This window comes from Sesamum indicum, linkage group LG10, assembly GCF_000512975.1.
Source record: "Sesamum indicum cultivar Zhongzhi No. 13 linkage group LG10, S_indicum_v1.0, whole genome shotgun sequence".
In the NCBI taxonomy this organism is placed as follows: domain Eukaryota; kingdom Viridiplantae; phylum Streptophyta; class Magnoliopsida; order Lamiales; family Pedaliaceae; genus Sesamum; species Sesamum indicum.
This window is the reverse complement of record NC_026154.1, coordinates 6,953,746-6,972,066: the sequence shown is the minus strand read 5'-3', so window position 1 is coordinate 6,972,066 and position 18,321 is coordinate 6,953,746. Positions and strand designations below refer to the sequence as shown.

At 32.3% G+C, this 18,321-nt stretch overlaps 1 protein-coding gene across 2 annotated transcripts; it reads right to left on the bottom strand.

Moving 5' to 3' along the window:
- On the bottom strand, positions 1,861–6,440 carry LOC105172174 (phosphatidylinositol 4-phosphate 5-kinase 6). Of its 2 annotated transcripts, none has more exons than XM_011093533.2 (8): positions 4,763–6,440; positions 4,325–4,492; positions 3,989–4,154; positions 3,648–3,764; positions 3,357–3,550; positions 2,954–3,099; positions 2,769–2,841; positions 1,861–2,557 (listed from the first exon to the last, which is right to left on the bottom strand). In XM_011093533.2, exons 1-8 carry the CDS (start codon positions 5,938–5,940, stop codon positions 2,269–2,271), a joined length of 2,331 nt encoding a protein of 776 aa, XP_011091835.1. In that variant the 5' UTR covers positions 5,941–6,440; the 3' UTR covers positions 1,861–2,268. The 2 variants fall into 2 exon arrangements, with proteins under 2 accessions (XP_011091835.1, XP_020552835.1); XM_020697176.1 differs by having other exon boundaries at positions 4,325–4,426.

Sequence of the window (18,321 nt, the reverse complement as noted above, 5' to 3'; positions counted from 1 at the left end):
ATGGACATAGTTATCGGACTAAAATTAAAATTAAGCATACTTAGCGGACTAAAATAATACTTTTCCCAACATGTAATTACTTAACTTAATTGGCATATGAATAAAATTAAGAGTAAATTACGAAGACTTCTCTTAAATTTTGGTATAATTATAAATATTATTTTGTTATTTGAAAAATTATCGGTATTTTTATGATTTTAACAACCATTTAACAATTAAATCAATCCGTCAATTTTCGTTAGATTTTTATTCATTTTTGTGATGAATGGACCAAAATGCCCTTTTGGACTAAGAACTATCATCCACCCCATACGATTTTTTTATAAATTTTTATTTTTTTAGAAAAAGAAAAAAGATACAGTAAGGACAAAGTCAACAATTCTATACTTCCATCCAAAAATTACATAATTTCATCAAATATCAAGAGGGGTATTTGTAATTTTTCAAGCAATAAAAAAAAATTCATAATTATGTCAAATTTCAGTGGAAGTCGTTGTAATTTACTCTAAAACTAGTCGTAGATGCCACATTTGGATTTGACCACATATTCATTATAGCTTATAAATAATATTGTGTGACATTTATTTATATCTTTATTCAGTATGAAAACTTAAATTAATTAATCACATAAAAGAATAAATACTAATAAAAAGAAGCTGTTACAAGTAAACTAAAACACGTTTTCGTCTCCTTAATACGAACTCATAGCAATTTCTATATGTTTTTATCCAATATAAGTTACGCGATTCATAATGTCGTAAAATCAAATACTAATTAAACAAACTATTATAGAAGTATTTTTTTTAAAAAAAAATACAAATATTCCCATTTATCTAAAAGCATAATTTTTTTGCACATTCTCTACCCATATCAAAGAAAACATCCCTATTAATAGCCATAGAGGCTTTAAAATGAGGCGGGCTCGAGTGTCCGTTTGATCCTGTGATTGAACATGTCAAATTTGCGTTTCGAATGTAGACGCAAATTTTATATATCATTTAACTCACTATTTTTAGAATCACGTTGGAATTAAAATCTATAAAAATCACGTTTTGATAAAAGTTATAATTTGTAACTTTTCGTCCTGCGGCAATTATTGTTTATTTAATTACCTATCAAATTCTTTCATAACCACTTGATCGTGAAGTAAGTTTGCAATTTAACGACGGATAATCAATTGTTGGCATAGTGAAGACAAACTAAACAAGGCCTTGTGTAGCAGTTAAAAGGAGAAAAACGCAAGCAACCCTCATATTGAGAATAAGTAAATTATTTTTTTATGAAAAAATAAATAATAATTTATTTTCATATATTTTTTAAAATACAATAATTTATTTTTCTATATCTTTTTATAATGAAGCAATTTACCTCTTTAGACAGTGGAGTAAATTGCTTTATTTCAAAAAGTACATGGTAGTGAATTGCTATTCACCCAAGTTAAAAGTCAATATTAAGATAATCTTACTTATGATACTGACAGCAAAATCAACAATTTATTTTTTTGGTTTATTCTCTTTTGAAATTTGAAGAAAAATAGAAAAAATAGATTCATTGGATTACAACTTGAAAAACACCACGAAATGGAAGAAAAATAGCAATTTTTTCCACTTTTAAAAATTTGTTGCTTAATTTTTTTTATTTATTTATTCTATTTTGAAATTTGAAGAAGAATAGAAAAAACAGATGCATTGGATTACAACTTGCAAAACATTACAAAATGGGAGGAAAATAGCAATTTTTTCTACTTTAAATGAAATTCCGTATGGAAAGACCAAAGTGCCAAAAAAAAATAAAATTTTGACGAGACCAAAATTGCAACTTTAAATTGTTTGAGAACAAAAATCGCATTAGTATCTGTATTTGAGGACAAAAAATGCATTTATCCCTTGTATTTCCATTGCTATTTGCCCAGAGAGACTCCCTCACCTTCTGGGACAAAAAAAAATTAGTACAAAAAATGGAGCCTGAAGACTCAGTTTCACCCTTGTATTCCCTTTTACATTTTGCAGTGGGTGCCTCGGCTCTCACTGCCACACCATGGCTTAACCGGTCGTCGTCCAACCTATCTGTATCTATAAATACAGTAAGATCAAGAAACCTATCTACAGCAACGAGCGATAATAGAGGCACCATCACCCGGCAAGGCCAAGCATTTTTGTTGCCCAGCCAAAAACGTAGCGTGTATTGTCCAGGAAGCAATGGTGGTTGTGCCCACAATCTCAGCTGTGCAGTGTGGGCTACTAGAAGAAAGTGGGATGTACCGGTGTTTCAACTGTCTTCTATGAAGATTCTGAATATGAAATCACGGAAACGCTTGGAGTACTGTCTGGGATCGACAGCAGATATTGAAGCGGGGTCGTATTGGAATGACTTGTATGCGTGTTCGAGCTTCTTGCTGATATCGTAATCTTGTAGTATGTCTATTATGCCAAACACTAGGATGACATCGTAGAACTCCCCCGTCGGCTCCCCAACCAGCTGAAGCTCGCAACTGTTTCTTCTCACAGTTAGCTCGGCTCGTGCAGGCATGTTGGAACCTAATCTAATTGATGCCCACCTGCCAGAAACAAGATTACATTAGTAATGGGAAATAGTGAGTCTAGACTAAGGTCTGACAATTGATGATGATCACGAATTTCCCGAGTGAGGATCAGCCGAATAGTGGGACATGATTCTTAAGTTCTAAAAATGAACTTAAAACACAGTCCTTGAGAAACATGGGATGTCGTTTGAGAAAGTAACTTCATGTTTGTATAAGCAACTCATACCGATTAGTATCAAAGAGGAGATTGAAATCTGCCCTGGATAATCGAGGAGCTGATCCTTCACTGATTCCATTCCCTACATAATTCATTAGAAATGTAGCATCTAAGAGAAAATCCTTAGAGCAGAAGGCAGCAAGAAAGGAAACAGGCACGGAAGGGGGATACAGTGAAAAGATTTAAACATGTACCAATATGTGTGGGATCTTTGGAAGCATTAGTGTAAGTATTCAGTGGTTTCCCCGAATGTGATATTTCTCTGAAGTGAACGCCGACCAGAAGACTGTAATCCATAATCCTCTCCTGTTCGAGAAAGTCAATATCTCGGTCCACTTGCCTGTCAATAATTGTCAAGTATAAATAAGCATAAGGCTACCAAGTTCAAGTCTTTCGACATGATTTTCTGTTCTCCCCTTCAAAGATATGAAATAATCTCAAGGTGATATCATTAGTCACGAATGTATTTTATGTCACGATCAGAAGAGCAACCAAAGAATACTTATTCTTTCTGTGTATCGGAAACCAGGATTTCATAAGTCAGAAGAAAAAATTGTGCAAGTAAATTTTGATACGACGAGGCTATAATTTGATTACCTGCAGAACTCTTGGAACCAAGACTTCTGCAACCGGAAGATAAAATTCAAATCAAGATCCTTGAGGGTGGTCGACGAATCAACCTCAGATTCAGGTTTGGTAGTCGAGCGACCGTGGGAAGAACCTTTCAAGTCGAAACGTCTGTGAATGGCATAATCAGTACAGAACAAATTTCCCATAATGACAAAGCGCACCTGCTTATCAATTACATAATGATGTATTTAGCGTCCTTCATATTGTGGAAGTTCATGATGATTCAAATGGATAGAAAGAATGTATCCAACTTCATACCTTCTTCTGTGAAGGCCCCGTCATCTTCACGCAATGAAGGCCAAAGAATCTGGTTAATAGGGTGTTCTCAAACGCCCGAACATGATTATAATAAGCTGGAAGCATTCTTTTAAGCACCTGTGATAGCGATGTTGAAATTAAATATACAATTATCACATCTATAAAAAAAAAATGTACGAGTGACAGGGCAATCAGCTTGAATTGTGGTAATTATTCAGAGAACTGAAGATGCTAAAACCGAAAACTTTTATAGTGACGGAATTTTTTCCAGAGTTACCAATACAAGTTGGTTTCAAGATTAAAATGTCACTGGTATGTGTCGACATCCGATATACACTCACTTTTACTTCTGACTTCTTCATGGTTTTTATCATGTATTTGTCATCATTGGTCAAGTAAAAGAAGCTTCCACTTTTTCCAGGTGACGAGAGCTCCCTGAGGGCATCATTTCCGCATATTGACATCATGTAATCTGCCGGATCCACATTAAATAGTTTTCTAAGTGTCCTGAAAGCAAATTATCACAGTATCTTATCAGGTTATATGATGCAATTATTGGAAGAAAGAACACCAAACGAGATGAACTAAAACACGGATCGGAACATAAAGGATGTTAAGTCCTCATAATCATATACCGTTTGTGCGTGGAGATACCGTAAAATGTGATAGTACCATACCTGAAAACCAACGGACAGTAATCCTTCCATTTGAATTCACATGATTGGTGAGGTGGAGTATGCTTAGATCCTTCTGGCGGAAATTTGGTCCATATTTTGTCCCTGGGATCAAATGCTGTAGCTTTTAGATCAAGGGACGTAGCTGGAGCAGGCCTCCCTACCGAATGTCTGAATAATAAAATAAATGAGCTTGAAGTGGAAAAACGAACAACGAGAAACGCAAATCAAACTATTTCTCTAAAACATATGTGCAAGGCTGCATTGACTGGTAGTGAAGTCCAAAGAATCTGTGTAGTTCATCTACTTTACCATATTAAAGCCATTACAAACCAGTGAGCTCCATGTATGATGAAGAGACAGAGTAATCAATCTATGATCATTTTATGTCGAAAACATTGAAATTTAGAAACATCGTAAGCATACTAAATGTGTTGATACCTTATTCCTAGCTGCAAATTCAGCATGAGTTCATAATTCTTGTGGCCTTTAGATATTGTGTGTCCCTGCCGTTTTGCTGGCTTTAGTACGATATGATGTCGTCTATACCCTCGCAATGTATCTAATTCTTCAGCAGCCACCCCTCCATCTACTTCTCTTTCGGATCTTAAACATTCATTACTACCTTCAGAGCTTAAATCAGATTCTGACCCCAAGCTACTGTCACCATTGCTCAGCCTTCCGTCCACGGATGCTCTCCTCGGCCTCCCCTCATTCACTTTGTAATTCTTGAACCCTGAATTCTTCTGCAAGGACTTCACCACACACGGCCAGTTAACCGTTTTCTGCGAAGGGAATACTGGAATCTTCTCTCCAGGACATATTCCACAATCACTCAAGTTGACCAAATACACTTCCTGAGGATCCCAATCCAAACTGCCTATCTGAGAACTTGATGGATAGTAAGTCCCACTCTGCTCCCTTGGATCCTCACTCCAAACCCCTACATAAAAGCTCCCATCCGTCCACCGGAACGTCCCATTTCCTCTAGGCAATCCCTCCTGCCAACAACCGTCATATTGATTCCCATTAGCCCAAATCATCGTACCCATGCCACTCATCTTCCCATTCTTCCAATGGCCAATGTAATGATTCCCATTACTCCATTGATACCTTCCCTTACCATCGGGCTGCCCACGCCGCCATTGCCCTTCATAATAATCGCCATTTTCATAACTCCGAACCCCATTTCCGTGCCTCATATTGAACACCCAAGTGCCTCTATAGGTGTCATTTAAGGACCCTGTATAGGTACCCTCACCATCCATATAACCATTCTTGAATTGGCCCTCATAAGTAGCACCACAAGGCCAACTAAACTTCCCTTTCCCCATGGTCTTGCCTCTACACCAATCACCCACATACATACAACCATCTGCCCACAAGTACTTGCCGTGGCCATGGGGGCAGTTGTCTGCCCACTGGCCCATATACATGTCCCCGTTGGGGAAAACCTTCTCAACATGATAAACCTCATCAGGATTGTGAACTTCATCATCATCCACATGGGCCACTGACATTGTTGCAAATATGCTGTTTGATCTTCTCCTTGCAGTTGCTGGTGACTTCCTCACCTTCGTTTCCACAACCTTGGCAGTGCCACTCAAATCTTTGCTCATTCTATTTCAAACACTCCAATCTCAAGAACCTGTTTTTCACCTTTCTCTTCCTACCCCAGATCAATGTTTCTTTCTACCAACGATGTCAGCTCCAACAGAAAACCAGAACCCATGTTTCCAACAACCTAAATGACTAAAACAAACCACGAAACAACTGAAAAGAAAAACACCAGCAGGGTTTCTATCTCATTTGCTCCAAATGTGTACCCTTTACACGTGATTCTGAGAAAATGGGAGTTTGGTATTCTTGAAAACAGAGGCCACTGTTAGATTGTTGAGAAATAAAGAAAAGCAACCGGGGTGGAAGAACACCTACCGAAAAACAAGATAAAACAAAACAAGAACCTCCCTCCCTCTCTCTCTCTCTCTCTCTTCGATTTCCTTGAAAAAATAGTTGGTCTGTCTCTACTGATATTCCCCGAAACTGGGGTGTCGAAGAAAGAAATACTTGGCAAAGGAAACTGCTTGATTGACAGGAAAAGCAAAAGAGAGCAACAAAACTAATGACTTGACACCCTTTCTCTTTTCTTACATGGTTTTACTTTTCTTAAAACCAAAAAAAAAAAAAGAAAAAAGAAAAGAAAACAAGAATTCTGTCTCTTTCTGCTTTTCTTTTGTTTACTGAATTTTAATGCTGGAAAAATTGTGATTGGATGAGAAGCAAAAAGATTCAACCCCAACAAACACATTGTTCTTCTTGGTTTCCGGATTTGGCTCCTAAATCCTCTAACAAATGGGAGGATGGAAAGACATGGGGGGCGTGATGTGTTTGCCTCTCTTGCTCTCCCTCTCAGACAAGATTAATTAATGCCCAAAATACCTTTTTTTTTTTCTTTTTTAAGTTTTTAATTTATTACCTTTTTTCAAACTTACCTCAATACTTCACCAAATTTTTGTCCTTTTTTCTCATGTTAGCAATTAATATGAAACAAGATTTTATTTTAATTTTTTGCATTATTTGATCTTATAGTTAAGCCTATGACAAAGATATTTAATTTATACATCCTTAGGGAAATTAATTGGTAATTCATAGTTATTACATGGAATGCACTGACACTTCCAAAAATTATTATGTTCGGCGTTAGATGCTCGTTGAACATGAATACGTTTTGAACACGGTATTTATGTATTTAAAAATATATAATAAAAAAAAACAACAAAGACACGGTATCCGACACATCAAATAGTGCATCCGACACGGTTTAAGACACGTTTCGAATTTTTTTTTTTTTAAAAAGTTTTGCAACTAAGATAGAATAGATTAAAGAAAATTTCACTTCTCAAGTGAAATTGAAGCTACTTTTTCCTCCTTTTCTTTCTCTCTCTCCCTCTTCTTTTCTTCAATCTCTCTCAGCCTCTCTCTTTCGTTTAATCTCTTTTTCATTCATTTGAATGTCTGCTTTTGATAATCACAACTGATGTTTGTTTTATTTGTAAATGAAGTTACTGAAAATTTTCAAGATGGTAATGATTAGACAATTTCCATTATGAACATTACATTTAATATCCATAATGTTTGTTTACGTCCAACAAATAGATTCATTCATTAGTAACGTTTACAGATAATTCGTTGACATCAACAAAATAGTTAAATAAATATCCATTTTTTTCCCCAATTGACTTATTACAGACTTATTGTATATCAAATAAATATATTCTGACTAAATTATTGTTATACATCTCCACATACTAATGCATGTGAGTAGGTACATTTTCAATCTTATAATGATAGTTTAGCTAAAAAAAAGATTTGTTTGACATATAATCATTTGTAATAAGTCAATCGAAAGTAAATATAGATTTTCATTCAAGTTTCTTTGTTGATGTAATCAAATTTTGTGAATTTTTCTTACCAAATCGATCAATTCATTGGACGAAAACATATATTAGGAGTATTGGATATTTTTTTTAATATATGAAAGATTTCATTTCTTTTTAATTATCTTTTAATATTTTATGTCAAAATCAAAATGAAAACATGTAAATGGGAAGAAGGAAAAATAGTACATTTATGCTTTTCCTATGATGTAATGTAATTTCATATACTTTTCAATTCTAGTGGGGTTTGTTTCAACTTTTTTATACATTTATGACCAACTAAAGGTGCATATGTCTCCACCTTTTTTTTATATTGTCATTTTAAATTTTATTTTTACAGAAAAATTTAAATTATTTCCACCTACTATTATTTATTAATTTCTTATATGTATTTTTTTTTTTTTTGGGCACCACCAAATTATTTCAACATTATTGAGTGTACTTTATTTACCATTCTCAAATTTAAAGAGAATTAAAAGTAGGTAATTATTTAGTAAAAAAGTACTCTTCCAATGTATGATCGTCTTAGCTCTCGTTTGGCTCTGTAATTGAGCAGTGCAAATACAATTTTCTAAAATATTTGACCCATTTTTTAATAATTATTTTTTAAATTATATTTCATCTAAATTACGTTTTCGATGAAAATTACAATTTATATATTTTTTTAACTCCATTACGTCTTATTATTTATTTAATTCCCACTTTTTTAAATTCTTTTGTCAACAATAAGAACGGAGTTTAGTTCTATAATTTAAGTACAATTTGTATAATTAATTATAAAAATTATAAACTTAAAAATCCGACGACCACTTATTTTTTAAATTTATTATTTCAAAAATTATTTTTTTTATAATCAATTATCTCATAATTAATTGAATAAACTGTTAAATCAAGCTCGATCTACATTATTAAAAAAAAAAAAAAACCCTCGAAGAACATGATATATTTATAAAAGGAAAAATGAAAGACGGCCAACATAATAATGTATAGTAAATTTGAGGTATTAAAAATTTGAATAAATATTTACTACATAAAGTTATAAAAAAGAAGTCAATACTAAAATATTCTATCTAAATCTATAATAAAAATTTGAAATAATGTGAACACTACTCATAGCTAAAATTAATCAAATAATTGAAATTATTTAAATCGTGTTTTCCACAAAACGCGGTTTTGGGGTAGTGATCGTGCTGGCCTTAATATTGAGGTACAACGTTGCACAAACGAAACCCCTAAATTGATGGACCCCACAAAGGAAAGAGTTTGTGGGAGGGGAGTTATATGTATTTATATTTGTTGGAAATTGAATGAAGAGTTGGGACTTGTCCTTTAAGACAGACAGCTCAAACCCTCAACTCATTAATTACTACATAAATGATTACTTATTGTGATGATATATGCCTTTTTCTACATCTTTCAAACTAAAATGCTTGTTTTTCAATTATGATTATGTGTTTCAATTTTTTTTTTATTTAAATCAGGTTCAGTCGAATCGAACCGATCATACAGAATGTATAATATGCTTGTTATGTAACTGAGCATATTTTTTTAAAATTGTACATTAATCATATAAGAGGTATATGTTATTACGTTTGTCATATAATTCGTTCAGATCTAATCATATTTGATTTAAACTAGAATTTTTCATGTGCGTCGCTCATCCAAGACTATACTCCTATATGAATTGTATTACTTTTCGTATAATTATAAAAATAGGGCGGATTACATCGAAACACACTTTGATTATAGTCCAATTATATAAATACTACTCTCGGCGCTATGTAAAAAAATACAAGTACACCCTACGAAGGAGGTGTTTGTGTAAAATTTCGCCACTGTATGAAAAATGTACGTGTCATTACAACTTGTAATGATTTTTTGATAAAAAAGGATCAATGGATTTTATTAACTTGTAATGATTTTTTGCAGCTTTGCTTGAAAACCTTAGTTGCAATAAGGAAGATTTGTCTGTATATCTTGGTTCTGTACATATATATTGGGTGAATATTAATTTAATCCCCTGTGATATTGAAAATGAGCACGTTATCTCCCTATGAAAAAAAATATAGTAATTTATTCCTTTATACTTTTTAAAATGAAGCAATTTACCTCCTTATATACGGAGGTAAATTGCTTCATTTTAAAAATCATAGGAGCGCAAATTATTGCATTTTAGAAAATATAGGAAGGTAAATCGTTATTTATTTTTTCATAAAGTGATAATTTGTTCATTTACAATATTACAAGAGAGTTGCTAGCATTTCTCTATATATATATATATATATCTAATTGAGTTCTATACACCCAAAATTGATTATAAGACTTGTCCGATGATTCATCTTTGTAAAATAATCAGAAAGGTGGGATTGCTTACGACGTGGTAAATTATGCCCATAAGGATTTAATAAAAATTTATTATCTCTTCGTTGATGGTTATAATAGCAAATAATATAATACAAGATTTCAATAGAATTCATTCCTGTATAATATTAGTTCATGAGAATAAATTAATTCATATTGTAAGAAAAATAAAATAAAAAAACATATAACATATTTATCTTTTACCTACCCCATGACCAAAAGTTATGTAAAGAAATGTGTTCCTGTTACTTGGAGTTTTATTTTTAAGATTACGTAAACATGTGCCACGATTTGATCCAGTTTGAATCAAATTTTCATATGCATATTTCATAATAAAAACTTATAGAAAACTATTTTCACTGCAACACAAATTTTAAAACCATGTAGTATGAATTAAAATAAGTGATTGAATTTAAAACAAAAACTGATATTCCTAATAAGGAATTCCTTTTGAGGTTGAACAAAGCAAATCTTGATATCATAAAATCAACATGAGCATATTTTTTCATTTTACATTAGATGACAATGTTAGTCACCCATGAATAACAAAAGACAAAACTCGTGACCGGAAGAAAGTAATTTATATAAAGCTGATTAATAACAAAAGAAACAATAACTTTATATAACATAAAGGGTTCTTACACCTCGTACCAACATCATGCAACATTCAGAAAAGATTTAAAACTTGAAAACCACTAAGTAGCAGGTGCATGGACAGAATGGATCACCGAAGAGTATTGACAAAAGAGGTTACCACATATAGTCGTTTGATAGTTGTTTATTTACATATTAACAATGGAGTTAGTCCTACAAACACCATCACTTATCACTTTGGATGTGAAACTGACAAACTTGCAACATCTTATGAATCATTACTTGAGTGGAGAAGATGTGCATTCAAAATGTAGTTGCAGAATTAAGATCATTATCTGAAATTTGACAAATCAATACATAAGTACAAAGTATTAAATCATTTGAGTTTTGAAAGTTAATGAGATACTAAACAAGGTACATACCAGTAAGATAAGAGTGTTAAGATGAACATTCCTGAATACGAACTTTTGGGGGCTGGTCGACATCTTCTTCAACCAGTGAAGAGACATTGTAGTGATACCCAATGCTATAATAAGTGTTTACGGTCTTTTTTTTTTTATCTGAACAATGAATCATTTATCATTCAAACATTCATTTATACACTATAAAAAAATTATTTTATAATAACGACTTCTGTAATGGCCAAATTAATAATTTGGAACAGTTCTTAAAAATTGTAACGGACGTTGTAATGGAAAACCCCTACTGCGACTTTTTTGGGCGTAACAAAATATTTATAACAAGTCAATTTGTAACGGCATTATTAACAACTAAGATAGACGGTTACAGTAGCCGTCCAATTGAAAAAAAAAATGTGTTTGGACCTGTTTTTGGAACGATTGAATTAAATTTGATTTAGTTATTATTGAAACGGTATTTGTAATACTATAGGTATAGTTGTGCTTGAATATAGGAGCAGTGTTTGGAATACTTTTTGTAACGGCCATGCGTTATGTTGTAATGGTTGTTGTATCGAGCTTTGTATTTCTTTTTTCAACAGTTTTTGTAATGGCCTTTGTAACCTTATGTGTAGGTTGGTTTTAGTTTTGCAGCTGCCTTTATTAATGTCTTTTACACAGCTTTAGTAACGAACTTTTTGTGCGGTCTTTTTCAAAATTGATAACTATCTTTTACGCAGTCTTTATAATAGTTTCGTGATTGTATGAGAGTTATATGTACTTCAAAAGTTGTTACAAATGCAATGACAAAAAAATATTTTTTTATAATATTTAATTGATTTAATATAATTTAATATTTATTTTTGTAAAAATAAATTATTGGATTTTTTTTGTTATATTTGGATAATTTTAATTTTATAAATGTGAAATATTATATAAAAATATTTAATATAACTAAAAAATAAAAAAATTAACAAAAATACAAATATTTTTTTACATTATAATTTTACAAATAAAAAAATTATAATCTCCTTTGGCCGGGTGTGTTCGTTGTCGTCGCCGTTGGCTATCGCGGGATCAACTGGAGGCTGGGGCACTGGAGGATCGGGCCAGGTGGGATCCATCCACCGCATCCGCTCCTCGAGCCTCGTTACCCGATCATCAAGGTCGGAGCATGACAATTGTGGTGGCGAGGGCGATGGACCAGTGGACCTCATGGTCCAACAACTGTTTGGTGGGCCTCGAAGCCGAAATCGAATACAACCCTCTTCTGTCCGTCGTTGTTGACAGTCACACCTGTTGCTCGTTCGGGGCCCTCGAGCCTTGAGAGGACAATGGAGGGTCTTGATCACTGTTTTTCTGAATTTGGCGTTCCTCCATCATCCTCAGGAATAGCTCATGTGAACAGATTAATTTTAAAAAAATAATTTTAAATTCAAAAACTAAATTATTTTTTATACATACAGCTACCTCCATTACCCTCAGGCTGCTGCATTGGTCATCCTCCTTTTTGTAGCACTTCTCGAACACCACCATCTGTTTGACGGGGTGTCCGAGTTGTGACTCCTGTTCCAAAATCATTTTAAAAAAAATTTAGAAATTTAAAAAATTAAATTAAATTAATTTTATGGTTTAAAATACTTACCATCTTATGCTTGTGGGCCCCAATGGAGGATGATCCCCGCATTAGACGGTAGTAGCTGCATTCGGGTTGGCTGCTCGGTTGACCTTATTCTTAACCGATTGTGCCTAGATTATAGGCTAGCCTAGTACTCCAGAAGCTGGGGCCAGATCTCCTTGGCCAGCCACAACGGTCGAGCCAACTGATTTCAGGCGTCGGTGAACCGCTTTTACTGGAATTACCCGCCTTCGACTTGACGACCAACATCGCTCATCGTCGTAGTCCCACCAATAAGGCAGCAACAATATTCACATATTAAAAAAATATATAAATATTAGATAAAAAATATAAGCATTACTTAAAATTGAATATTATTCTTACCTTTACATTGTTAAACCAAAATAATTGGTGGTCCTGTGTGATCTCCGATATGTTCCCTCACGCATGTGGATAATGTCCTTTGACCGTAGCCCGAGTCATAGTGTGAAATTTTTTACATTGTTACATAATTTTTAAAATAATGTTTTATATTGTTACGTAATTTTTTACATTGTAACGTAATTTTTTACATCAATGAAATTTTTCATAAAATAAATTAATAAAACATTGTTATGTACGTACCTCGCATCCTGAAGGCTGATAAACTATCTCTCGATTGCTGGTGGTTGTGGTGCATCCCACAGCCTAACTGGGGTTAGCTGCAGGTGGCTCCACTGTAGCGGGATATGTAGGAATCAACGGCGGTATTGTTGCAGGCTCCGGTGGTGGGGTTGCTGGGGGTGCGTTCGCACCAACAGTGGGAGGAGAACTGGTAGGGCCATTGTCGCGTGCACGACCACAGCCTCTGCCACGATCTCATTTCGTTGGAGGCGGAGCACCGATAGTCATGGATCTATAATTTAAAAAATATTAATATAAAAAATTACATTAAATTCTATGATTCTTGTAAACTCCTTAATTTTCTAAAAATTGCATTAAACCATTTTTTCCTAAAATTACATTAATGGTCCACTTTTTTTCTTAAATTATATTAGGGTCCATTTATTCCTAATTATCCAAAATTGCATCATTTTTTCTAAAACTTGCATTAAGGTCCAAATTTTGCCTAAAATTGTATTAAGGTCTATTTTTTTCCTAATTCTCCTAAACTGCATAATTTTTCTAAAAATCACATAAAGGTCCAATTTTTTCTAAAAATTATATTAAGGTCCATTTTTTTTTCTAAAAATACATTAAGGTCCAATTTTTTTCTAAAATTATATTAAGATGCAAATTTTTTCTAAAAAATTACATTAATGTCCAAAATTCTCCTAAAAATGGCATAAAGGTCCAATTTTTTTCTAAAATTACATTAAGGTCCATTTTTTCCTTATTCTCCTAAAATGCATAATTTTTATAAAAATTACATTAAGGTTCAATTTTTTTTATAATTGCAGAAAGTACATAAAATAGTTTTTCTAACAGATTTTTTTTTTAAAAAATCACCAAAAATTTAAAAAAAAATTGAAAATTACAAAAAATTATTAATTTTTTTTAAAAATTACAACTTACTCATAATATGGCGTGATTACTTCACAATTGGTCAATTTATACGTCCTGATTATATGACGTTCGGTTCCACTGAGCCATCACTTCTTTAAGGGCCCACTAGTTTAGCCAGGGTGGTTGAAAATACACCGTTGAATTCTATCTTCGTTGCTCGTGAGGTCATTGTTTCTATGAGGCATGCTTGGTTTGATTAGAAAGTCCGGCTCAAAGTAGTGTGACGAGAATAATCCGATTTCTTTGACAATAGCTGCCTCGACATGTGATTTGTTCTTTATCTTTTTCTTCAAGTCACGTAGGAACCTTTCAAAGGGGTACATTCACCTATATTGCACTGGTCCCCCTACTTGAGCCTCGTATGGCAGGTGAACAATGAGGTGCTTCATTGAGTCGAAGAAAGATGGAGGAAACATCTTTTCAAGGTTGCACATGATAATGGCAACATTATGTTTCAACTCATGTAACCTGGTGACATCAAGCGTGGTCGAGTAAATGATCTGGAATAAAAGACTCACCTCAATGTGCACCATACATGCTCAGGAAGCATCTCACAATAAGCAACTGGGATCAATTTTTGCATCAATACGTGACAGTCGTGGCTTTTCATGCCATGCATCCTCGACTCCGTCATGTCGATGCAACGGGTGATGTTAGACGCAGAGCCATCGAGAAACTTAAGACCAAAAATCCATTGACATATCCTCCTCTTATGCTCCTTTGTCAGGATATAGAACGCTTTAGATATAGCGTCGTCTCCGTTCATCCAACTCAAGCTCCAACAGATTACAGATGACTTTCAAGTCCTTCCGTGCATTCAAATTATCCTTCATCTTTTTCTTTATGTCCATCATAGTGTTGAATATATTGTCAAATATATTTTTCTTAATGTGCATGACATTAAGGTTGTGTTGGATCAGATGCGTTGCCCAGTATAAAAGATCCATTTTTTGTAGCCACTATTTTTGGTATAAGATTTGAATTCCGCTTTGTGATAGAAAGAGGAATCCAAATTAACATATAGTTTGCTACACTATTTCTCATATATATATATATATGTATATATATATTATAAATAGTAGTTGTTGAAGAGGAGAATCATTTGATATTTAGAGGATGTTTGATTAAATTTATTTAAAGCATCTTATAAACTCTTAGATTTTATAAGATATTTTGAAAGTTTAAAAATATTGAATCTTATTATGAAAATAAGTTATTAAAATATTTGGATAAATAAAATATCAGAACTTATAAGATATTGTAGTATTTAGCATGACAAACTCTTTATACTAAAATATTAATTGAAAAAAATCATCAAACTATTAAAAAATAATATCATACATAGATAGGTTTGCTTTGGAGGGAGATATGTTAATTATATGCAAAAGGTAAAAGTTTTTGTATATTGGACGTTAAGAGTAAAATGCTTATAAGATGTTTTACAAAATGCTGGGTGAAGTTAATTTTATTTAAAAAATTTATAAGATTTTAAAACATCTTATTTTAGAATATTATGAGCTATCCAAAATAAAGTGTAAATTGTATTTTTGATCTCATAAGTAGACTTGTTTCTAATCTTGGTCCCATACTGCAGATGATTCACATATTGCATCCCATAAGTGCATTTTTTTTTCCAACTTCATGACATAAGAGGGGAACTGTTAAATAGTTAACATCATATGCTTTTTCCACCAGGTGGGTGTAAGTTCGGAGAGAAAATGTATCAATTAATGAAAGTTCGGTGGAATTAAGACTTATTTCTTCTTCTTTATCATATAAATAGTTGATTTGTTTTCCTTCTCTTCCATTTAGTTGGAGAAAAGTGTAACATGGTTGCACATGGAGAAATTTTTTCGTCAGTGTGGAAGGTTGCAAGTTTGAGAACCTCATGGACCAACGACGACTCAAGTAGGAGATTTTTCGGATGTTCGAAAAACAGAAGTGAGTGGTTTTTTTGCTTGGAGAGACCACACCCACTTTTTTTTGTTCAAACACTCGAAAAATTTCCTACTTGAGTTGTCATCGGTTCATGGGGTTCTCAAACCTGCAACTCTTCCAAAGTGACAAAAAACTTCTCCATTTATAGTCATGTTTACAATTTTTTCCTACTAAATGGAAGATAGAATAAGACAAATCAGCTATTTATATGTGGAAGAAGAAGAAATAAGCCTTTCCCAACAAATTCTCATTTATCGGTACATTTCCCCTCCAATTTGTACCCACCTAATGGAAAAAGCATCCGTTGTTAGTAATTTAATGGTTGCTCCTCTTATGTCCTAAAATTTAAAAAAAAAATACACGTATGGGATGCAATCTGTGAATCTTCTATAGTATGGGACTAAAATTGGAAACAGGTCCACTTATAGGATAAAAAATATGATTTACCCCAAAATAAGTTTTGCCGAAATGGTTTCTAAAAACTATAAGCAGTGAAATATCTTATAAGATGTTTTGAGGAGCTTATAAACTCATTCAAACACCCTCTTAATATCTTAACGTCTTTATGTGCAAATCTTGAACGTGAAATAATATATAATATATATATATATATATGTATATATAAATGAGTGGCAATCAATGCGTACCCAATATCTCTTATTTGATCTGGCTCTATTACCACTACAAAAAAATTATTATTCCCTATATTATAAATCACTACAACTTAAAACCCATAGTAAATCAATATATCTACAATCATCAGACCAAAAATGATGTAAAAACCTAAATTTTTATCATAATTAATAAACATTACAAAAAAATAGAAGATTACTGACAAAAAAAAAATCAAGTGACTATTTCAGTATTGTCTCTAATTATATATATATTTCGCGATAAGAATGTTTATCTTGTGACAGTAATGCTATCATGATTGTATAATTATTTTTATTTTATAAAAATTGTTATTAACATGAATTTGTGACAAAAAAACATTTACAAAGTTGTCACTAAGTAAAATTTGTGACTCATGTATAGTGATGACTTAGTAAAACTAAATAACAGTTGTCACTATATTGTGTTGTCACTATAGATGTGTCGCTACTTATATTTAGTGACAACTTACGTACAAGTTTTGTCATTAATAATTATATAGTGACAAGATAAAAACTATTGACTTAATATATATTTTTAGTGATAACGTTAAAATTATCATTTGTTAATTTGCCACTATTATCTGTAGCAAGTTCTGCTTGTATTTATCTTTTTGTTCTCAGTATTTATTTTCTACTAGTATTCTATCATTTAACTTTTTGTTGAGTCTGTTGACAGCTAGAGTCCAAAGTGAGTTAGTTTTCTTCTTTAGCTAAAACTCTATTCTTTATATATAGTTTCACATCTCTATAACTTCAATACTTGAGTTTTAGATGAATAAAGCATAGTTTTTCCTTCTTTTCATTCTCTAATTTACTGCCATGAATGTACTCTGTTTCCACTCCTCAAATTCTTCACATTATCATATTTTCTTGTAGTGAACATTCACTATGGTTTTATTTATAGTAAAAAGATATGCCAAAATTTTTAGCTATATCAAATGTTTTGACGTCGGTATTAAAAAATAATAGCTAATAGTCATTATGCAGTCATAGTTATAATCAATTATATTTTTCTTTAATCATAATTATTAATCATAATAAACTTAGAAAAAAAAATATTCATTTCACATTTAATATATTAACATCTTGGCACAGAAACAAAGAGGATTTCTGATCACATGTCTTTGTTGAAGACAAAAAGTTTAAAGTAACACTGTTCTTTGTATTGATTAGGCCAATTACTATGGTCCACTTTTTGGGTGTCTTAATATATATCTATTATAATAATAAAAAGAAAAGTCACTTCATATTCATAAACAACGATTAATAATATTTTTATACCAATTTTTTATAATATTAAATATATTTTTCATGATAAAATAATCAACTTATTTAATTTGTCAAATTTTGACATTAATTGATAATTTTTTTCTTTCTTTCTGTTTATTAATATAATATAGTAGTTTATATATTTTACTCTTATTTATAATATATTTTAAAGTATGAAAGATTATTT

Coding starts and splice junctions, on each gene's coding strand:
- LOC105172174 (XM_011093533.2), bottom strand. CDS start 5,940: ATGAGCAAAGATTTGAGTGGCACTGCCAAGGTTGTGGAAACGAAGGTG. Junction 3,551..3,647: donor CGGGGCCTTCACAGAAGAAG/GTATGAAGTTGG, acceptor ATTGATAAGCAG/GTGCGCTTTGTCATTATGGG. Junction 3,100..3,356: donor TGGTTCCAAGAGTTCTGCAG/GTAATCAAATTA, acceptor AATTATTGACAG/GCAAGTGGACCGAGATATTG.